The 24,031-nt window shown below is 38.5% G+C and overlaps 1 protein-coding gene across 8 annotated transcripts in view; it reads right to left on the bottom strand.

The window, feature by feature from the left end:
- RGS7 (regulator of G protein signaling 7) overlaps positions 1–24,031 on the bottom strand; it is a 432,745-nt gene that overhangs the window by 221,938 nt on the left and 186,776 nt on the right. For all 8 annotated transcript variants that reach the window (XM_054024223.1, XM_054024222.1, XM_054024224.1 and 5 more), the window contains exon 3: positions 7,228–7,324. In XM_054024223.1, coding sequence (XP_053880198.1) covers positions 7,228–7,324 — 97 coding nt within the window. The remainder of the gene's footprint in view (positions 1–7,227; positions 7,325–24,031) is intronic.

Raw genomic sequence — 24,031 nt, 5'->3', positions numbered from 1 at the left:
TCTACATGAGACAGTTTTAAGTTGAACAGCCATAACTATCAAGTTAAAGTGGTGCAAAATCCCTGTGTGGACACTTGCTCTTATTTCAGTTTAAGAATGACTTATTTCAGTTTAGCTTAATCCAATTCCCAATTCTTAAACTAAACAGAAATAAGTCTGTTTTAAATCAAAATAAGAGAGTCTACCCAGGGGATTGAACCATTTTAACTGAATTTGTTCATGATCACACCTTTGTCATGTAGCCAAGACCGTAGACTGAAAACTTTTTGGAACAGGGAACATCTTATTATTATAGGTTTGTTTCAAGTTTAGCATAATAGGGCTGTGACATCTAGGCACTACCACAATAAACATCATCAACAACAAGGAGATAGAAGAGGACAGAGAAAAGTAAATGATGCACAACTTTAAGGGAAGCGTTTTCTGAATTGTTTCTATATTTTAGCAGCAAATTACAATTTCAGATTTTGGGGACAGCAAACAATAAATGCATTGGAAATCCAGAATGACATGAAGGATTCTATCCTTTTTGTACTGCTCATTTTCACATTTAGTGCATTATAAACCTTCATTCTTAACATTTGGTTGCTCCTGCTGCAGAATTTCCAGTTTGCTGCAGAATTCCATAAAGTAGTTCCAGAGAACCCAAGGGGACCTTGCTTCAGAACTTTGGCCCAATTTGCTGCAGAGCACATGGAGCAATCCGTGTGATCACTGAAAGAGTAGCTCTGTTTTTTTCTTTCGAACATGAGCAGAAAAAAACCCATTGATTTCAAAGGCAATCTAGCAACTGAGAAGTGTGGACTTTGCCTGAAAGACAGATTTTACCCTGTTCTCATGTTTCTGAGAAAGACACTATCATTCCTGAGCGATTACTAAAGGCAGAAGATCTCATCAGAAAATTACCTGGTTCTCAAGTAATGTGGAAAATAATCTTGAATAAGGGTCTTATCTGGCACGGAGAAATACATCTTAGAAGAGGTTTATAAAATACACATGAAAAACTGCCTTGTATTTGAAAAAGGAGAAAGAAGACTGGAAATAATTAGTTAAAATAAAAACAGCCTCTTCTTGCAGAGAGTATAACATATCTGTATCTTTTTATCCTCAAACCCAAAAAGCTATGTACATTTAACAATATCAATATACAAAACTATAAAAACTACCATCAGCAACCTCACTGGGCAATTGTTTAACAGCACACTAACATTTTAAGATAGGGAAAGAAAAATAACATCCAGTGGAAACTACAGAGGGATAATTAGATAGACAGAATAAACAGCAATTACCCGAGTTGGAAGCTGGCCAGGATGGCTGCTCTTGCTAGATGTGCCATAGAATGTTTAATGACCACAAGCACCACTTACTGCAGCGCCTTGGCCTTACCCCCCAAGTACTAGTCTGACCCCACTTAGCGTGAGATCTGACAGGATCACAGTACAACGCATAAGGTGTATTTTTTAGGTGTGTGATTTTTACCTCTGTTTCTCACAAGGCTATCAAAATGCACCACAATCATTTAGCAGATCAGCATAATGTGACCACTAATGGTTCGTGGGTAGCATGAGTAAAATGTCCTGAGGCAAACTTCCTGTAATTCTTTCAGCGTGGGTTCCAGTAGGAATTTGCCAAGTATGCTATTTTTAGAATGCTTTTATTCCTCTTCAGTCTTTGGATACAAGTATGCATAATTTGCCCAATCATTTCTCTCACAGACTTTGTAATGTATTAAATTGTTAACTGTAGTTATTTGCATAATACGAAGTACAGTTTCATCTTGATGCAGAAGAACTCACATGTGTATCTGCCCATTAATGTTAATAGAGGTTATGGGCAGATCATAGAATATCAGGGTTGGAAGGGACCTCAGGAGATCATCTAGTCCAACCCCCTGCTCAAGGCAGGGGCCAATCCCCAGAGAGATTTTTGCCCCAGATCTCTAAATGGCCCCCTCAAGGACTGAACTCTCAACCCTGGGTTTAACAGGCTAATGCTCAAACCACTGAGCTATCCCTCCCCCTGCAATAAGTCCCTCTACACTGGCCAGCATTGCTATTATATATTTCTGTTTTCAGAGGTTTATAATCTGGCGTTAAAAATTCTTGGACTGAATCTTGGCACACAAGGTTTTAGCCCAGGAATAGATTTTTTTCACAAAATTAGGAAATAATGGGATTAAATACTTTGGAATCCATGGCCCAAATTCAGCTGTGGTTTAACTCCACCAACTTCAATAAAGTTACACCACACATGAATTTGGCCCTTAAGTATATAATACCACACAGACACCCACAGAGTATAAATGCATATATATTCTGTATTTTCACATTCTTTGTTTTCAAATTATTTGAAAAATCTGTTTTAAAACAGATCCTGAGAGATAATTTAACAAATTTGCACTTGAAAAAAGGACAAAAAATAATGGAACAAAAACAATGTTTTTGTGCATAAATAATTATTTAATGTCAGCAGGACCGGCTCTGGCTTTTTTGCCGCCTCAGGCAAAAAAGCCTACGGCCGCTCCTCCCGCCCCCCCCCGTGCGCGGGGGGAGGGAGGGCGGCCAGAGCCCTGGCAGGAGGGCGGAATGCCCAGCCGGGGCTCCGCTCTCCCCGGCGGCCAGAGCGCCGGGGGGAGGGTGGCCAGCCCCGGCTGGGGCTCCGCTCTCCCCGGCGGCCGGGGGGAGGCCGCCGGGGGGGAGGGCAGCCGGAGCCCTGGGAGGAGGGCGGAGTGCCCGGCTGGAGGCTCCGCTCTCCCTGGCGGCCGGGGGGAGAGCTCCGGGGGGGAGGGCGGCCGGAGTCCTGGGAGAAGGGCGGAGTGCCCAGCCGGGGCTCCGCTCTCCCCGGCGCCGGAGCGCCGCACCGCACCGCCCCCCTCCAGGTGCCGCCCCAAGCACAAGCTTGGTGGGGTGGTGCCTGGAGCTGGCCCTGAATGTCAGTCCCCTCCCCCAACCACACACTATGTGCTTGTTCTATATGAGCACATGAATGTAATGTTGGCTAATTGTCCTTTTGTGCAAAGTTTACATGCTGATATAATTCCGCATTTGATGTTTTATTATCACAGCCATTTGTAATGATTATAAATTAAGAAGTGCCCTTCATTTGAGATATTTAATAGCACAGATGTTGTATTTGTAAAAATCTTAAAGGAATGCCTATACAAAAATGACAAGCTACCATCACAACATTCTATATAAAAATCAAATGCAGATACAATTCTTGATTTGAAATTTTGCTAAACTGTAATGCTTTTAAAAACATTAAGTGGGTATAATCAGTCATTTGACATTATTCTAAATAAAAGAGAATGTGATTTAAAGTAATATTTCACTTGGTGTTGTCATGATCAGTAATATGTAATACAAGTAAATGAAAATGAAAAACTCACTCTTGCATTTTAATAGCATAACTGTAAAATTCTCATTTAAGGACTTAATCCTGCAAACAAGATTGCACTTGCTTAACTTTACATAAGTGAATAGCTTAATTGGCTTCAATGGGAATGTTCTTGTGAATAAAGTTAAGCATGGGTGGAAGTGCTTGCACTTAAAAGGCCTCACTGTAGTAAACCAACAGATCTAGCTTGTCTTTATAATAAGCCAGTTGCAAAACCTCCCTCCATTACATTGTGACCATCATTCTGGCCTGTATTCCAGAATTTGTTTTCCATTTGTACAGCCTGTTTAAACACTAATGCTTCGATACATACTGAAATTTACAAGATTATTTAAAGGCTCCAAAAAAAGCTGTGAAATCTTCATTGTATTGACAATTTTCAATTTCTCCTTTTAGAGAAGTGTCACTGACCAGTTTGAGAGGTTTGCAAGCTTCTTAGTATGTTGCTTTGCAGAAACCTATGCAACATGAGAATGTGGGCAAGTGTTGCTGTGAAAACCTGACGCATGGATTTTAGAAAATCCAAAATGCTAATCAGGATTTTATGGCTAAATCCTAATTTTTGCATTCTGTGCATGTCAAAATATAGTTTTACAATCATCTTTTCTTTAGTGAACTAAACAGCCATACACCATACTTTAAAATGTTGAATGCATGATAAGTTGTCTTATTCAAGTATGACAATAATATAAAAATCATTTTAGGATAATTCTTCATTTCACATACAGTCAAACCTCTTATTCAGGGACATTGGGATTTAGTTGGGAATTGGTCCTGCTTTGAGCAGGGGGTTGGACTAGATGACCTCCTGATGTCCCTTCCAACCCTGATATTCTATGATTCTATGACATTCAGAGCAAGTATACTGTGGTATAAATGGAACTTTTTGCCTTTAACTCACACATTCAGAATGAAGGTCCCCATAGTACCATTAACTCTGCCACTTGCTGTCCAACTGTAAATAGGACAACTAGAAAGAGAACCCATCATATTGTATGTCAATTATACTGTGAAATTTGAATTTATTCCATTAAGTATATGAAATATTTAAATATCCTACCCATTCCCAAAGTTAAAACATATTTATTAAATAAATATTTGCCTACTAAAATATTATGGTGCTTAGTTTTAACGGATTGTGCAACAGAAGACTCTGGGCCCAATTCTCCACAGCTTGCGCCTTGCAAAGTTATGCAACACCTGTGCAAAATGGCTCTAGCACTCCAACAGCACTGTGAGTGAAAAATCCTGGATTGAAAGTATTTTACATTCACTGTTTTGTATAAGAACGGCCGTACCGGGTCAGACCAAAGGTCCATCTAGCCCAGTATCCTGTCTACCGACAGTGGTCAATGCCAGGTGCCCCAGAGGGAGTGAACCTAACAGGCAATGATCAAGTGATCTCTCTCCTGCCATCCATCTCCATCCTCTGACAGACAGAGGCTAGGGACACCTGTATCTAACTGTGGGATTCCTTCAAGGGGGACAGATCTACTATAACATGTAGGATAGATGATTGTCTACAGCAGCAAAATGGTCTCTGGCCATTTTTTGTTTGAGAGATTGTAGACCTGGGACAAAATTACATTTGTCAAGGTTTGTTCATTAAATGAAGACCCTAGAACTGGCTCTGTGATCTGTTAATGATACCAGAACCCAATGGGAGTACTTCGTGATCTTGTCCAATAACTTCACAGCCTTCAGTAAGTCCAAATATTGTCTTGCAGCCAGGCACATCTCAAATTACACCTATACACTCATCATTTTAACATCTTCCCATTGGCCAGACCATTTCCAGGTAGACAACTCCACACTTAGGTTTAGCTATAAAGCAATCCATTAACTTCCACATTTTTTTTAAAACTAATGATTTTTTCCCACTTTAATGCTGAATTAATAAATGGATACTTTTGTTGGGAGTAGCAGTCAACATAGCCTGTACAACATTATTCTTCAACAAATCTGTGGCCACCTAGAACTTCATAATTGGAAGATCATTATGGCAGAGCTGAGATACTCCTGCTCCATAAACATGAACTCTTAACCCATTAATTTAAGAATTACTGACAGCAGGAAAGGGCCTAGCACAAAGTCAAGCAGTTCTGGTGCCATCCAGTAGAGGGGAGTACTATACATGGAACTTTACCAACTTAATTATATGTTCATGAGTTCAGTTATTTGCATCCACAGAAACGAGGATACTTTGAACAGTGGGAAAAATATAATATGTTTGGGATGGAGGTTAATATCTGGTAGTGAAAGTTACTGGAATAATATGTGATAGAGAGGATTTGGGGGAGGAACAATAAACTCTGATTCTTATAGTTTTTAAGGCAAAAAAATAAGATGAACTTCTGTAAATGAACAAACCTCCTTCATAGGAGTTGCTGTTACTTCTACTGAAACCTGTACTATTGAAGAAAAGGTACCTTATTTTAATATAACTTCCACTAGTATCATTGACCATTTCTTTACAAGTAAAAAATGCTTTTGGAAATAATGTCTCCTATAAGTAAACTGTAGACATAAGTCTGGACCCACAGCAGTCAAAGAAAGACAGAGAATTAAGATGAATCCTTTCATGGGAACCCCACACTCTACATGCTTATGGGAGAAAAAGGTCAACTTCTCAGAGGCCACTATAAGCTATGTTTTCTCTTTTAAACCCTGAATGGTTTTTATCCATTCATAGGAAGTATCTTTGGCTGCACTCCTCCTTTTCACTGTTCCAAAGAAATCCCAGAAGTTATATATTAAGGTATATAGAACATTTTGTGCTGCTCTACATGATGCAAATTTCTGCAAGTATTTTCTGTGATGGGTGCACCTTCTCCACTACAGAACCTATGCAGTTATTAGCCATCTTACAGTGTATAGGTTTGACACCAAGATCTACTTCAAAGGAATTCGACAGTCATTTGATAGCATAAATAGAAACAAAGAAAATGAAAAGGATTTTGCCAGTCGATTAAAAAAAAATGGAGTGGATTTTTGCACTTATGAAGGAGAGAAGCTAACAACATTCATTAGGACCAGCTATGAAGTGGGCAGATGCTGTGAAAGCTTTCATGGTACAGCTCAGTCCCAGCCTCAACATCTTTGTTTTTTCCAGAATTCAACATCTGTTGGGCAGAAACTAATAAATGCAAATTGGTGCCAGTAATTTAGTGATAAATATCCACAAGGTACAAATAGTTAATATCTTTTAAAAAATATAAATAATGATATTGACTACTTATAGGAACAAATAAGACAGATACATTTTCAGTTGCACTACTAGACTGAAACAAGGGACAGCAACCCTCATGCTTCTGATCATAAGTTGATTTTATGTGTGAGTCAGTACAAAATTTTAATTTATGGTACTAAAACACACACATGGCCTTGTGGGATGGAAGGTTCACCTTCCTTTGATGCTGCTGATATGACCGTTCTTATGTTAAGATATTAGACTACATAGAAAACCAAACTCAGTGCACCTATAGCCTGAAAACAGATGTATAAATTAGTTTGAAATGAAAATATGGTACATTAAAAATATTGCCACCTACCTGTAATTGCCTTTCTGCAGTAAATCTAGTATTGCTTAATTTATCTAGACTATCTAGAAAAGCCTTTGAGTAAATTCCTTGCAACGCATAGCAGACAAAGGAAACACCCTTTTCCCAAGAAATCCAGTTTTCAGTGGATTCGCAATATAGCCAATTCGTTCCCATATCAGATGACTATGTGGATTTCTTAGAATACTCATGTTAAGTACATGATTGGTGTCCAAGAACCCCTTTGCACCACTAGTGCTTTAAACAGTATGAAATTCACTTTGAATCTTACCAGAAAAGACACTGGGAATCTTGGAAAGAAAACTTTTGACTGTACGAATAGGAATCCCATTTTTCTCATCCTGCATGCGTGCTATGACGTCTTCCATCTGAATATAAAGAAAAAATAAAACCAGCATTATTTCCTGGCAGAAATCGATTATCTGAAAACCTTAATTCAGCCTCCCAGAAATGAGGGCCTGCTACCTTTATTTGACTTTTTTCCCCCAATAATTTCATTTTTTATTTGAAGAGGATAAAAAACCACAAGTTCTTTATTTAAGAACAGCATTAATGCAATGAGAGTTTGTGCTCCGACAATACTTGAGAGAGGAATGCTGAGGCATAGCAGGAAGATTTCATTCTGAAGAGATTACAAACCATTATTAGAGACAGAATCTCACCTTCTATTAATGTTACCCAATATAAAAGAAACCAGTAGCTCTTAGAGTGTCTAAAGCAGCTATCTAAACTCCCCACTCTCCCAAAAGATTCCAAAATGGTGTCTGTGATAGTCTCATTCACAGGTGGTTTAGATGCTGTAAAAGCTTTTTCCTCTATTCAAAAGCCCCAGTCCTCGACTTAAATGGAAGTTATGAGTGCTCACTTCCTTGCACGAAAAGACCCATGCAGTCTTTTTGGTGATTGAGGACTGTATCAAAAAGGCTATTTGAAATTAAAATGAAGCTTAAGTCAATAGCAGCCTATATTCCCACTTCTCTCTTGAGACGAAGAGAAAGAAAGGACAAATGTTCATGGTGGGATTTGCCTTCCATTGAGACAGTACAGCCAGAAATGTAGGTTGTTTTCCTGGTAGCTGGCTGGCCAAGAAAAGTCTTGAGCCCTTTTGTATTATTATTCTGGGTACTTTTATTGTATTAGCTAATTTATGCCTGACTAGATTTTACAAGCCAACTGGGCCTGCACTTGTTCTAATTCAAGCTAAAACCAAACTTCTGTTGGCTACAAACGAAAGCATGAGCAAGCCCTTTTATTAGGGAATCATGGTCAAAATCCTGACAGGCTGATTAGTGGATATATTATATATGGAATAAGATATCTCAAACTTTATCCTGATATACAGTAAACTTTAATAAAGAAACACAAGTTAGACAAATTCTCTCTGTATATATTTTAAAATATACAAATGAAATAATCCAACTAATAATGATTTTACCCCTGTACATTCCTTCATTGTCATTAGTAATAGAATCCAAGCTCCATGGAAAATCCTTGGTTCTCTATGTTAAAGTACATTTTCAAAATTTTGATTACAGAGAATACTTGGAGACCCATTTACTGCAATTGCACGTGGATTATATATGGACAACTTGGTTAAGAGCACATAGGTTCAGCTGTATAGGCAAACATATGTTAACTTACAATGCATATCTTGTGTGTGAAGGGCATAGCAAGATGTGGAAGACTAAAAATAATGCTTACAACTACAGGTTACTGAAAATGTAACTCCAAAGAAAGGAGATGTTCATTATATTTATGAAGAGTAAATGAAGTTAATGCATGATCTTTGGATACACATTCTTTAAACAAAAATTGGATATTAAGAACTGACTAAGGAAACTGAAATAATGCGACAAATCATCTGAGCGTTGGAATCTGGCCCTGCATTTACTATCTAAAGAATAAAGAAGACCCTGCCTCTATTGAAGTTAATGGGAAGGTTACTGTTAACCTTAATGGCAATCCTGAATGAAAAAATAGTCTGTCAGCTTTAACATAATACTTTCGTTTCAGATTAAAGATCCATTTTCAACCATTGGTGCATAGGTCGCCCACTGAAGTAACCAGGACAACTAGAGCAGAATTTGGCCCTAGGATGGTTCTATTGAATCTGCCTCAGAGAACTCTGCAATGTGTTGTTACACTTCAAGTTCAGAAATGAAGATCCCTTGAGCAAAACCTTTCTGAAGCTTTAAATATCAGCATTGTGGACTGACTGGCTTAATCAGTATTCACTGATTATAGTTTAAGTGAGTTTGGATGTTCTGAAACTAGATATAACAGAACACCTGCCTCCTAATTAGTTACAACAGAGCTAAGATTTCTTGCATGTGCTTAGTTGGATTAGAAAGCCTTGTCTCATCTCACAAAAACAGCACAAACAATGGATTTTTTTAGACAATCACTGTACAATATTATACATAAGATCTCAGGAGAATGAAAAGTAGAAAAAAATGCTCTGATTTATGTCTCCAAAACATCTAATTCAATACATCTCAGCACATAGCTCAATTCCCAGTGTGTACAATTCTTTTTTTCTGTTTTGCCTGTTTTAAATTCAGCAAATGTATAATCTCTTCCATTGCAAAACATTATGTCCTCATTTAATTATATTTGGGAAACAGTCCTCAAGGCTTTTCTCCTCAGTTAGTCATCAACATTGACTCAAACAATACAAAGGATAGAACAGCTTAATTAGGGAGATAAAAAGAAATCCTCTTCTAATTTTGATTGAGAAGTCTAATCTGGGAAACACAAGCTGCTGTTTGACATAGTAGCTTGCCTTCCCGATGTGTCACAGTTTGCTGCTCAGTCACCTGACTTGATGGTCAAAAGTGAAGTATAAGCTGCTTTGCCTTGCCTCTGTAGTAGCTTCTTGCTGTTCCTTTATTATCTGCTTATCTGTTTAAACCAGACTAGCTTTGACAATGCATTGGGATTTATTAGTCTTAACCTTTATTTAAAAAAAAACAAAAAACAAAAGCTGGGGTGATGATGGGTTCTCAGGTTGATCCTGGAACCTTTCCAGAGGTGGTGTTCAGTGCAGTAAATATTTGTCAAGGTAAGATGGAATGGCAGACAAGGTAACACTGAAACCTCTAGTCACATTACATGTAAGGGAGAAAATATCCAGCAATTTGGAAAAGGGCAATTCACACCATGTATTTATGAACATATTGTTATCTGTCTCCCCCGTGCTTCCATTTCCCAACTTGGAAATCTATATTTGAGGGCAATAGGTCCAAAAGCAGCACTCATATTCAGGCAAAATCCCAGAGATCAGTCAAAGTTTTTTCTGTGTAGGGGATGCAAACTTGGTCCCCATATTTGAAGCAAAATCTATCTACACACTGATGGCCACACTCATTGTACTTGAGGCTTTTCAACTTCTAAAAGAACTTTTTAAAATCTTTTATAATAATTATTACAAGATCAAACATGTATATGGTGTTTTGGTTTGGTTTCCAATAGCATTAAATCTCAGTGAGGGTGGCACTACATATTATATATTATCTCCTTCCCATTTTCCTCTGGTCTTGCTCTTTATGAATTTATAAAAAGATTGAGAGTGTGAGGTTTGAGACCCCTTCCGTCCTACTAAGCAACAAAAATATTCAAATCCCTGATCCTCAAATGAAAAGACTACACAGAATATTCAAAATCAGTCTAGTTACCAATAGTTCAAATGTAGTATTAACTACTGTACAGTAAGAAGAGTCATTCATAATTTTACCAAAATTACAAAGTTCTCTGGGAGAAAGGGCTTGAGCAATTTATACACTTTCAAGATTAAAAATAGACGAAATTACTTGTCTGCTGTGATAGATTTTAATGGATGTCTTTTTCATACTCTTTAGGGGAAGGATGAAATGAAAAGACACTCTTTGAACTCTCATGGAAATGATTAACCTCTAAGTGTTAACGTAGCAAGATGGAGAAATAGGGTACTTATAGTTCAATTTTAAACCAAAAGATATCCTTAAAATAAGAGTTTCAGCCTTTAATCATACCAATGCATGCTGTGATCCCATCAGATCTGACAAAGAAGAGCTGAGCTGATGCAACGTTTGGATGAAAAATCTTTAAGGAACACATATTGTAGGTGATGTAGAATGGGGCAATGGCCATTCAGTAGGTAACTCTCTTCCACCCTAGTGATTACTGATGCTGAGTCAATGTGTGCATCTGCATGGTACTGTGTTGCCTTTTGGATGAGATGTAAAACCAAGAATTTATCAAGATATCATAACTCTTTCCTAAGAAAAAGAGTGTTAGGCCTGGCATCCTGGAAAAAAAAATTCAGATACACCAATAGAGTTATCTTCCTAAACATCCTCGACAGTTTCCACTGAATACAGTGTAGTTCACTTCCTGTTCTAACCTGCCGGGCTATGTTGTGCACTGTAAAACAAAAACAAAAACAGATGCATTCTAGCAGGGAATGTTTCCTCCACCTAATTCAAAGGGTTAGGTTTAACTTTTAATGCTTGCATACGGTTTTGAGACCTTTGAATGAGAGTTGCATAGAAGTGCATTTCTACTGAAATCCTGCAGTTAGTAGTATGTCAAAACACTCGTTATCTTGAGTGATTAGGGATTGCAGGTTTTCAACTAGACCAGTTTTGTGCTTGAAATAAAAACTGTAGATTTAAATACATAGGGACTTATATCCAGTTCACTGCAGGTGACACATGAAAATTGTTATAGCTAGAACTAAGAAAGCCATTTTTAAGTTGACACTGAAGAAAATATATGTAATTAGAATGTACTAGATGCTTGACTCAAGTTGAACTCCTGGAAGAGTTTGTTTTTTACTGTTCTTACCAAAATTAGACTTGGAGAGAAAATTAAATTAATGGAGATATCCCATCTCCTAGAACTGGAAGGGACCTTGAAAGGTCATCAAGTCCAGCCCCCTGCCTTCACTAGCAGGACCAAGTACTGATTTTGCCCCAGATCCCTAAATGGCCCCCTCAAGGATTGAACTCACAACCCTGGGTTTAGCAGGCCAATGCTCAAACCACTGAGCTATCCCTCCCCCCGTATGCCAACCATATGGTAGAATGAGTGTCCCATGAGAATTATGGAGATTTTGAAAACTTTTCCTAGCCTGAATCAGGGTGCAAAGTAAAAATTTTGAAGATTTTCATTAACTGATAATCTGCAAAAAAAATTCAGGTCAAGACAATAAAAACATTTTGTATGGATAATTTCCAGCCATTTCTTTCTCTTTTTAAAAAGATTTTTAGCATAAATTTGCTAAAATTTCTGCATGAAAAGTTATTCCAAAGCAAAACTGAAACTTTTAATTTTAAAAAAAGTGTCGAACTGGGATGTTCCATCAATTTCAACTTTTTTTTCCAATTTTTTTTTTAAAACAGGAGATATGTCATAACAGACCCTTTCCCACAAACAGTTTCAGTTTCAACAAACTGTCATTTTCCAATTAAAAACATTTCCTCAGAAAATTCCCAGCCAGCCCTAATAATGAAGCATGAAATACATCTTTTTTACTCCAATCCTAATGGCCATTTTGAAGAATTTCTGTAGACAATAAATTCTCCTGCACTTCTCAGGTACAGCTTTGTGTTTTTTGTAGACTTTCGACTGGTGGTCAAGTTTTCAAATTCTAGTCCCCTTGCTACACCTCTAGCTCTATGAGGAAAAGCAGTCCGAGGAAGAAATCTCACAAACTCCGAATCTACAGCATCCGAGAAAGATAGTCAGGTAGAAGCCTCATTGATTAAATGAAAAATAGGTTATTTCATAAGCTTCATAGGCTCCGATTTTTAAGGCCAGAAGGGACCATTATGATCAGATAGTCTGACCTTTGCACAATGCAGGCCACAGAACCTCACACACCCATTGCTGTAGCAGACCCATAACCTCTGGCAGAGTTACTGAAGTCCTCAAATCATGATTTAAAGACTTCAAGTTATAGAGGATCCACCATTTACTCTCATTTTTAAACCAGTAAGTGACCAGTGTCCCATGCTGCAGAGGAAGGTGAAAAATCCCTAGGGTCTCTGCCAATCTGACGTGGGGGAAAATTCCTTCCTGTCTCCAAATATGGCAATCAGTTAGAGCCACCAGCCAGACACCAGGGAGAGAATTCTCCATAGTAACTCAGAGCCCTCTCCATTTAGTGTCCCATCTCTGGCTGTTGCAGATATTTGCTACTAGCAGCTGCAGATGGGCCACTTGTCATTGTAGTTAATTTCATCATACCATCCCCTTCACAAACTTGTCATGTTCAGTCTTGAAACCAGTTTGTTTTTTTGCCCTCATGACTCCTGATGGAAGGTTGTTCCAGAGCTTCACTCCTCTGATGGTTAGAAATTGTCATCTAACTTCAAGCCTAAAACTTGTTGATGGCCAATTTATTTCCACTTGTTCTTGTGCCAACATTGGCCCTGAATTTAAATAACTCCTTTACTTTCCCAGTGTTTATCTCACTGATATGTTAATAGCGAGCAATCATATCTCCTCTCAGCCATCATTTGGTTATGCTAAACAAGCCAAGCTCCTTAAGTCTCCTCTCATAAGGTAGGTTCTCCATTCCTTTGATCATCCTAACAGCTCTTCTCTGCACCTGTTCCAGTTTGAATTCATCCTTTTTAAACATGGGAGGCCAGAATTCCACACAGTATTCCAGATGAGGTCTCACCCATGCCTTTTATAATGGCAGTAACAACATTTCTCTCTCTACTGGAAATACCTTGCCTGATGCATCCTAGGACTACATTAGATTTTTTTTATGGCTACATCATATTGGTGGGTCATACTCATCCTGTAGTCAACCAATACATCCAGGTCTTTCTTCTGCTCTGTCGGTTCCAACTGATAAGTCCCCACTTTATAGCAAAAATTCTTGTTAGTTCTTAAGTACATGACTTTGCACTATTAAAATTTCATCCCATTTCTATTGGTCCTGTTTTCAAGGTCCTCCAGATCTTCTCATACAATATTCTGGTCCTCCTCCATATTGGCAAGACATCCAATGTGTTATCCTCAAATTTTATTAGCATACATACTTTTTGTGCCAAGGTCATTAATGAAAATGTTAAATAAGACTGGTTCCATGACCAGTTCCTGAGGAACTCCACTACTAACCTCCCTCCAACCTGACAATTCACCTTTCAGTATGACCCATTGTAGCCTCTCCTTTAACCAGTTCCTTATCCACCTTTCAATTCTTGTATTAATCCCCAGCTTCTCCAATTTAACTAACAACTTCCCATGTGGAATTGTATTAAATACCTTACAGAAATCCAGGTAGATTAGATCTACTGCATTTCCTTTGTGTAAGTAATTAGTTATCTTCTCAAAGAAAGAGATTGGGTTCGTCTGGCATGATCTGTCTTTTGTAAAACCTTCTTGTATTTTATCCCATTTACTATTTACCTTTATGTCCTGAATTACTTTCTCATTCGAAATTTGTTCCAAGACCTCGCATACAATTGAGATCAAACTAATTGGCCTGTAGTTTCCTGAAACACTTTTTCACCCTCTCTTAAAAATAGGTACAATATTAGCAATTCTCCAGTCAGAGGGTCTGACCTCCGAGATTATATATTCATTAGAAAACCTTAGTTTGGAGATTGCAATTTCATATGTCAGGTATTTTAATATTCTTGATGGAGATTATCTAGGCCCCCTGATTTAGTCCCAAGAAGCTGTTTGATCTATCCAGCTCAAAATGTTTTTGAGGTCTTACAATAACATGGATTAACACATCCATGAATGTAGTCTAAAATCGCTCAGTGCTATCCTGATTTTTAGTCCATTTAAGAGATAAATAGGTTCCTTTTTTTTTTTAATATACCATTGTTCCATTCAATTCTCATGCTCACGTGCTGCAAATGTAATGTGTCAGACGGCACTAATCCTATATCACCTCAAAATAGCAACAATTGAAAAATGTAACATGTTTTAGAAAAGGATTTCCAGACTCGGGGCAAAACACTTAAAGAATTATGCCACATACTAGACAACTCTCTCACACATAAATATCCTCTTTGAACCTTGAATCTATCTGGAGTATACAGTTGGCTGCATGCAAAACTGATACCATCAAGTCCTTTGGAATTAGAGAAGGAAATATGAAACAGTGCAATTATTTGTGTAATCATTTTTCAAGTGTTTGTTTTTTAAAAACAGTTAAAGCAAAATATGGATTTTAGCAGAACTGCTAGACTCAGAATACATACATTTATATATATAAAATATGAGTGAAAGTCACAGAACAACTCACCAATAAAGAACAACTTTATTACCCTATATAGTTTTGAGCTGAAACACAGCAGCAGGTGGTCAACCTGCTGAAGTGAAAGCATTTAGTGCCTTCACGTTAAAACAAGGAGTTTCAAACACACATAGGGTGACCAGACAGCAAGTGTGAAAAATCGGGACTAGGGGTGGAGGGTAATAGGAGCCTATATAAGAAAAAGACCCAAAAATCAGGACTGTCCCTATAAAAAAATTGGGACATCTGGTCACCCTAAACATACACCAGATTTTATGTAGTTTCAACTACACAATAGGTATGTGCCTTGCCCTCTTCTGTGAGACCGTTCACAGATAAAGACACAGAAAATAATAAATAAATCACCCATGGATCAAGCATTCACTCTGAGACTTAGGCATCTGGATAGCTGACGTGGGGCTGCAGTGCACATGCACACAGGCAGAAACATATGTGTCTAGAAAACTTTTACTGCAAAATTTTAGCTGCTAAGCTATTTTGGGTTCCTACAGGGTCCAGAAGCAGCTGTGAGGGGAGGGTTTGTAACTCCCTGTGCGGCCTGATTTTGGGATTTAGATGCCTAAGTCCTTTTGTGAATCTACTCCTAAGATTCTAAATAGCTTGGGAAATGCAATTAAATTTACTTAGTTATATTTGTTAGAACTTTATTTTAGTAATATTATTTTTGATTACTTCAAGATCAACACATTACTGATATGCGTCGAGACTGGGGGAAACACTGTTTACATGTGGTAAAGATTAAGATTTACTTCCCATTATGTGTTCATGTGTATCTATCTTGAAGTTTTATACTGGCACCCATCACCGCAGTATCTGAATATCTCCCATGTAAAATCAACAGCAAAGCCCCTAGTGGATTTCACAGAGACTCTGGCACTTCTCCCTTTTCAGGGGAAAAATCTCTGCTTGCGGTAGGGTTTTTGTTTTGATATTTAAGATTTTTTTTCTACTGAAAAGAAGAGAGAGTCAGCGTTGTGATCCTGTGTGTGTTGTCATCCTTGTGGTGCTAAAGCTTTTTCAAAGAGGAAGGTTTGGCAAGTGTTTCCTAAAAGTGCTCAGACTCTGGATTTACATGATCTTCTCTGGAAGTTTGTTCCATACCTGAATACCCTTGATCAAGAGGTCATCTTAGGAGACAAACAGGACTCGGAGGCTTTGCACCACTTCAATGAACAAGGGCAGTATGCCTTCAGTGAAGACAGCATCTCAACTAGTTTTTCAAAGCATTTCCCCTTTGAACCAGATCACTTCAGTCTTGCCTGGGTTTAGCTTGGGCCAGCTGGTCTTCATCCACTAATTGATTCCTTGTAAGCAGTCTGACATTTTAGTGGTGACGGTGGTTGCATTAGTAGAGAATTATATATATACTTGAGTGCCATCAGCATACCATTGCCAGTTATACCCCTGGGGGTCTCACTCTCTCCCCCAGTGATCTCGAGTAGATATTGAAGAGAAGCAGGCATAGTATGGATTCAGAGAGGAGGGGCAGTTTTCCAGCCAGCCCTAATGGTGAGTAACACGAGTTCTGTTTCGCAAAAATTTTGAGGTTTTGAAATTTGTTTCATTCCACATCCGGATGAAACTGAGACCTTTCATAATTCTTCACAAAAAACTGGGAGAAGGGGAAAAGATTTTTCAAAAAAAGTCTTCTACCACAGAACAGCCAATAGCCCACTGGTCAGGGCACTTACCTGGGAGATGGAGGAACCAAGTTCAAATCCCTACTCCAATGATTATTTGTACAGAGTAAATTTGAACCTGAGTCTCCCACCCAGGCTACATCCCATAAAGAGATGGGGAAGAAGGGCACCACCACCTGTTCCCAAGTTGTTTTGTGAGGTCAGTGTGGGTTAGACGTCTAACTCACTTTTGAAAATCCCACTAGGTGCCTATCTGCATTTTTAAGGCACCTAAATACCCTTGCAAATCTGGCCTCACCAATGATTTGTGGATTAATATACTCTGCACATAGGAAAATACACTGCATGTGAAAAAAACATTTTTTCTACTCACGACATGTGTACAGGATTTATAGAGTTCTCTATTTAGTTAATCCACTGTAACAGCATTATATTTACTGACCCATTCAAAGAAGATATATTTGCAAAATTCAACACTTTAGTTAAATTAAGGTTTCATTTACAAATCCAAGTCTAAAGCTTGCACAGTATGGGCGCTGATGAAGTAACAAATTATGGGTAATATAAAACACTATACCATAATTTTCTTAGCGCATTATATGAATTATTTTCCTTTTAAAAACTTATTCGCATGCAAGTGACTTCACTGATTCTTTAAGATGGTTTGTGTTTGAAAAATTAAAATAAATTTCTCAGTTTTGCACACTGTAAAACTGCATGGAGTTTTATAGACTGTGATAGAGAAAGCCAAGTCTGCCTGAAAAGGACTGAAACCCAACTGAAAGGGTGAAATAGTAGCCAAAATGAAGTCAGTGGGAGTTTTGCCATTGATTTCAATGGAGTCAGGATTTCACCCAAAGAGTATGGGAATACAGAAATGCAGCTACAATGGTAGAGGACAAGTAGGCATTATTAAGGGGAGGTGAAGGGAATCAACTCTGGAAGGGTTGGTGAAAGAGATGGTAATTAAAGGAGGGGTTTGTGGAATGGAACTTTGAACAGAACAAAATAGTATTTATACATTTGCTAAGATATGATTTGAGCTTCTAAATAGTGTTAATTAGAGCTGGTCAGAACATTTTTAACAAAATGTTTTTTCATCAAAACATGCTGCTTCATCAAAGTGTATAGATTTCAAAGAAGTTTGCAACAGGAAGTTTCTGAGATCCAAGGTGGACTCTCCAGTGGTTTTCAGGCAGAGACAGCTGACTCAGAAACCTGACTTTTTAAACCCATAAATAAATATTTCAGCACAATTCCATTTTGTAGAAACATTTTAAAGGTTTTTGTTTTGTTCCAATGTGGAATAAAAACAAAATTTGAAACCTCAAAAGTTGTTGCAAAACGGAATTGTCATCCTCTGGCCAGCTCTAGTGCTAATATTTTAAAGCAGATGAAAACAAACCACACATTAAAAAAAAAAAAAAAAAGATGTTCTTAAAGGGATGGCTCAGGACTAGATACAGCACTTCCAGACAATGGAGTGGGGAGCAGCCGTTAGTTCATTTCACATCTTGGGTGTTGTTATACTGACAGGAATCACTTGCAAAACCACTAGCCTCGAGATGATACCATGTAAACAGGACATAGTCACTAGCTAAAAACAGTCACATGCCTCATCAGAGTTCTTGGACTGACTTTAAGAGCCAGTCATTCCATCTCAAGACAAACAAAACAGATGGCGTCTCAGACTATGGCAAAGCGTTACTAGTTCATCTGTAAGTGTGTTTTTAGTTGTGTATTTGTACTATTGGAGTTGTCACCTTTCTTGCCTGCCTCCCAGATAACCCCAAACGAATTCAACAGATGACCTGGGCTCATATCTGCTCTGTTTGTTCATTTAGGAGTGACGGTTCCCAAGGAAGGAGAGGGACTTTCAGAAAACATACATTAACAGTAGCCAAAATTCTGCGGGAGGAAACCAGAACTCAAAAGAATATTGAATAGTTTGAGGGAAAACAACATTACAGGTTATAGAAATGAAATATAGAAATGAGAATTCTACATTAGGATTCAAGGCTGAGACTTTTGTGTATTCTGAAAATCTGTAATGAAGGCTTTGGTTAGTGAGGAGCATTTTATGACACTGTAATATGTAATTCTGAAAGGAGGAATGCTCATTTGCAGAAAACAAAACATGACTACCTTGGAATTTGTGTTAGTGTTTTCCATTAACATTTTTTCTTAAGTGGACAGAAATCATAAGCAACCCAATTTCCTCATATTTTCACCATCCATGATCTGAGATACTGCAAGACTACCAGTTTTCATGTCATTTCAGACCTTTATATTGTTCTGAGTCTCTGAACTCCATTAAATTCAGAAATAGAAATACTGGAACTTGTGCACAGATGCTAAAGGTAACATTTTAGCCTCTACTCTGGTACGACCTCATCTTTAAGAATTGCATCATTGTGCAGGAAGCTTTCTGTATCAAATAAATAAAATGGACTCAACATATCCTTGGTGTAACTTTACTGAAGGCAATGGAATTACACTCAGAATGAATTGGTTTCACATTCTCATTTTCTCTGTGTTCTATCTGTTCTACAGTACCTTAAAACAAACACATGTTGTGTGTGAAACTGAGTGGAGAACAATGAAAATCCTGACTGTTCCTGTTCTTGGAATGTGTGCCGTTCACCTGTCTTCAGTCCGAGAACAAGGTAATAGGGAAGAAAGCAAATGAGCCACAGGGTTACAGGCCTAACAGAGCAAGGATAGTGGGTCAGTGAAGACCAAACCCAAAGAAACGGTCATCTTGCACAACCTGGTGAGTATATGCTACAGGTCCCCCTCTGTGCTAATCCATAAAAGTTACATGTTGATACAGCCTTTGACCCAGTGCCTGGATGGGCCACACTGAGAACGCCCCACTCAGGGCAGACTGCAAGAAATAGGGCAGACAATCCCTCAAAACTAGTGGTTTATTCTATAGTTTCCCCAAGGCAGTAACAAGAGACCTTCTGCAGTACCATGCTGGTTAACCAGAAGCCAAACATGGTCCCCTTTAGGCATTCCAGCCCCAGCTCCCATCCAGACAACCAAGAAGAAGTGCATTGAGTCTTCTCCTTCTGCAAGTAGCAGTGTCAGCACTGTTACCTAGATACATATTCTTAAAAACATCATCGTGTGTAATGTAAAATAAAAAACCATTAACAAAAAGATTTTTGCCAGTAGCAGCCTGGGAACTATAATGCAGACTATAATCACTTATATAAAGGACAGGAAAGCAGGAGAATTCTAATCAACCCTCTGGTGACAGGAAAGGGGATTTCTCAAAGCTAAGCAACAATTCATCACTGTCTCTTGTCTGTTATACTATTTGCTAAGGCTTCCTGTTAATTAGACCATAACAAATTTAGAGAAATACAGGGTTGTCCTCATCATGAAAAAAAAGTGCTTTTGGCTAAGTGATTATACTGAACTTTTACATGCATCCTGTGCATAGATAACTGGGTTGAACTGTGCTGAGGACAGAAGATGCATTTCACAAAGGATTTTTGATATTTCAAAACATGGTTTCATTCTAAATGAAAATTAAATCCCAAAATTTTGAAAATTCTCTAAAGAAATATTTTCAAAAAAGGGTCAATTAAAACATTTTGTTTTGGTAAAATAACAAAGTTTTGTTTTGATTTAAACTTTATTTTATTTTGTATTATTTTACAATATAATACAAAAATAATGAAGTCATTTCAAAATTTAAAAAATTAAAATATATTGACTCCTACTTTTGACTCCTACTATTTTGACCCCCTACTTTTCTTCTAAAAATGAATTTCTGGCTAAAATCAATGCAATTTCCTGAAAAGTTTCAATTTCTGCATATTCTGATGGAATACAGTTCCATAAAAATTCCTCCAACGAGCCCTAGAACTGGGCTTTTAACACATTCTGTAACTCAGACATGCAATACCATGCTTTATGATGCAAATGTTTCTTTGCCATGCAGTTCACACCTGTCTCTCAGTAGACAGACCCAGGTCAGAATGGGACAGAAGACTGAGCTACCTTGTCACCCACAGTGGCAGGATCACGTGAAGAAGCTTCTCCTTCTCCTTCCTCTGCCTGTGCACTGTCTTCTGGAGCACAATGTCTCTAAAATAAAACCAGGTGCTTACACAAAGCTTAGCCTGTTCTCATTGGATTTGCATAATCAAGGGATTGCAGTTTCCTGTAAGATATCCAGCACTCCTGATCTCAGATGGAAAATAATCCATCTCTCTCTCAGCTGAACATTTCAGAGCCTCAAATCAGGTTTGGTTTAAGTAGAGGTGAAAACTGGAGTTGGATGGTTTCTTATTTTATCCTTGTGATGTTATGAGTGTGATATAATATCTCATTGAAAGATGACAGGGCCAGAAAGAGTTAATTAATTCACCGACTGACTCGACCCACGGGTGAACTTTAGAGACTGGCCAGGAAGTTAACTAAATGAATAGAGCTTTGAAATGTAAGTCTGCATTGTTAGAGATAGAAGGGTAGATGTTTGCTCAGGTCTTGTAATATAAGCAAACAATTCTTGTCTATTGCTATAGCTTTAATTTAAAGATCAAAAAAGAAATATTAACATTTATGATGATACTTGAGTGAAATAGTATTATTGTCTATATGTCACTTCGAAGGTTGTGGTAACCTGTATCTGAACTATTTAATGGATAAATTACTCTGTGCTAATTGCCAGGATGTTTAGAAGAAGGAAAGTTGAGCCTATTGTTTTCTCAGGCCAAAAGGCTGCTGGAAATGTATAAAAACCTTGGGACACGATCCTTCTGCATCTCAGATCTGCTTTGGGTTTCAAGAGGGGGAAACCTTAAGCCACAAGGATTGAGATCCCCAGTCATTGACTGGAGACACCCTGAATATGGACATTGGACTATAACCTATGGACTATACCTAAAAGGACTTTTGGCAACTACAAGCTCACCTCTGCTATGTATCTGAACCTCAAGAATTGAATTCAAGTCTGTATGCATATTGATCTTTTAACCAACACTCTCTCTCTTTTCTTTTTTAATAAATTTTAGTTTAGTTAATAAGAATTGACTATAGTGTGTATTTTGGGTAAGATCTAAGTTATAATTGGACCTGGGTATGTGGCTGATCCTTTGGGATTGGAAGAACCTTTTCTTTTATATGATGAGATAAGATTTTCAGTAATCATCATCATATCTGACAGGTGTGTCTGGATGAAGGCCTGAGGCTGGGTACTTTAAGGGAACTGCATTGTTTGAACTTCTCAGTAACCAGTGAAGTACTATAGAAGCTGTTCTGTGCTGGCTTGTTAAATCTAAGTATTGAAATATCCACCAGCTTTTGGGGTTTGTCTGCCCCGTTCTGTTTGCAGTTCACCCTAATTGAGTGACTTCAGCTGGCTCCTACTGGCAGCACCGTCACAATCCTAACAGTGTTTCCCTATCCTTAATTTTAGCCACCTTCATGCTAAAATATAATTTACATATTTAAATACTGCGATCTCTAGGGCTCCACAAAACAAACAAAAATTTAAAGCTTCAAGTAAAATTGGCCATTGCTTATAGGAGATGAAGTGTGTGACACACACTCCATCCCTGTTAGCTAAACACAGGTGGCAGTAGGGGTGTTATGGGCTTCATTGTAATTATATCAACAGAGATGTTGAGGCACATTAGGCACATGTCTACGTTTATGTGATTTGCTGCTCTGAGCTACTTAGCAGCATGAGTAAGGAGCTGACAGATTGAGTATCTTTAGTTCTGTAATACACTGACTTGTCTCTGATCATTTCATGTGGCATTTGCATTTTGCAAAGGTTTTCTAAATGCATAAAACTACTAAGACAAGTTCCAAAAGAACACTATAACACCACAGAGCAATTACACCCAAGAAAAACAAGCATATCATTCTAGACCCAACCACACAATTATGTGGAAGAATTCTACAAGCAAGCACCTCTCCCTGCCTCCTCACACTATAGAAAGTCCAAAGTTACCCCATTCTTGGGGTTTTGCTTTATTAACCAGGGAAACTTCATGATAAAAAGAGCAGCTCTTATCTCCTCTTCATCCAAAGATTTAGCTGCTCTGAGGGCTTTACCCTCTGGACTGCTCAGTCTGCACTGTAGACCCTGCTATCTTCTCAGAGTGTCACACCCATCTCCCTTATATCCAGGTGAGATAGTAAGTTGTCAGCGACTCACTGGGTCAAGAAAACCCGTTAACCTTCCTTCCAGCAGCAGCAGCAGCATCTACTAACAGGGCAATGTGTTTCAGGAAAACACTGCCAGCCTGTCACAATGCCATAAATGGCAGGGGACAGGAGAATAGCAACCGCAGAATTATTTTTTTGACAAACCAAAATGACATTTCAGTTTTTAAATGACATATTGTCATTGATGTATTCAAACTTGCCATGAGCTCAGTGGATAAACCTTTCAACAACTCTTCCCAGCCTCTACTTTGGGGATAGGAAAGCATCTTGTGTAACTGAAATGGCAAATCAACCTTCAGAAGTTGCTAGGTAATAGTATCTGGATTTCAGGATCACCAAGGTGCCATTAAGAGTTTGTTCAAATAGTGTAATGCTTCCATCCTGTGTTTAGTAAATTGAACGCTGGCAGGCCCGCTGACAGGGAGGGACAAGGGGACAATTGCCCAGGGGCCTGGACGATTTAAAAGGGCATGGGGGTCCTCGGCTACCACAGCTGCTGTGGTTGTGGCAGAGGCCAGGAGCTCCGGGCCCTTTTAAATCACCCAGGCGGGTTGCAGGGTGCCTCGGTGTGCAAGACTTCTACGGGTCCCATGCTTTGGGGGTTCCACGGGCCAGCGTGGCTAGTCCCAGAAGTGACAGAGTTGGCACTTCCACCCCAGGCCCCACCCATCTAGGGATAGCCCTGGCCCTCGGGCCTAGAATTTCTGTCAGCGGGCCTGAACACTGTCAATGTAGGTCATACGGCTCCTAGCTGCTGTGGAAACAATTAGTGTTCTGGCTGCAAAACTGAAACCAACAAAAAAACGAGGCTTTTCACTGGGGATAGAGAAGAGTGCTCAAATATTTAAAGGGATAGGATATCACATTCTTCCACCCTACTTCAAAAAAAACACTTTCCAACTATACACACACACACACACACACACACACACACACACACACACACTATCATTTACATGCTAACATGAGATAACCTA

Source organism: Malaclemys terrapin, chromosome 3 (assembly GCF_027887155.1).
Source record: "Malaclemys terrapin pileata isolate rMalTer1 chromosome 3, rMalTer1.hap1, whole genome shotgun sequence".
NCBI lineage: Eukaryota > Metazoa > Chordata > Testudines > Emydidae > Malaclemys > Malaclemys terrapin.
Note: the sequence above shows the minus strand (reverse complement) of the source record. Positions and strands in the feature narration are given on the sequence as shown.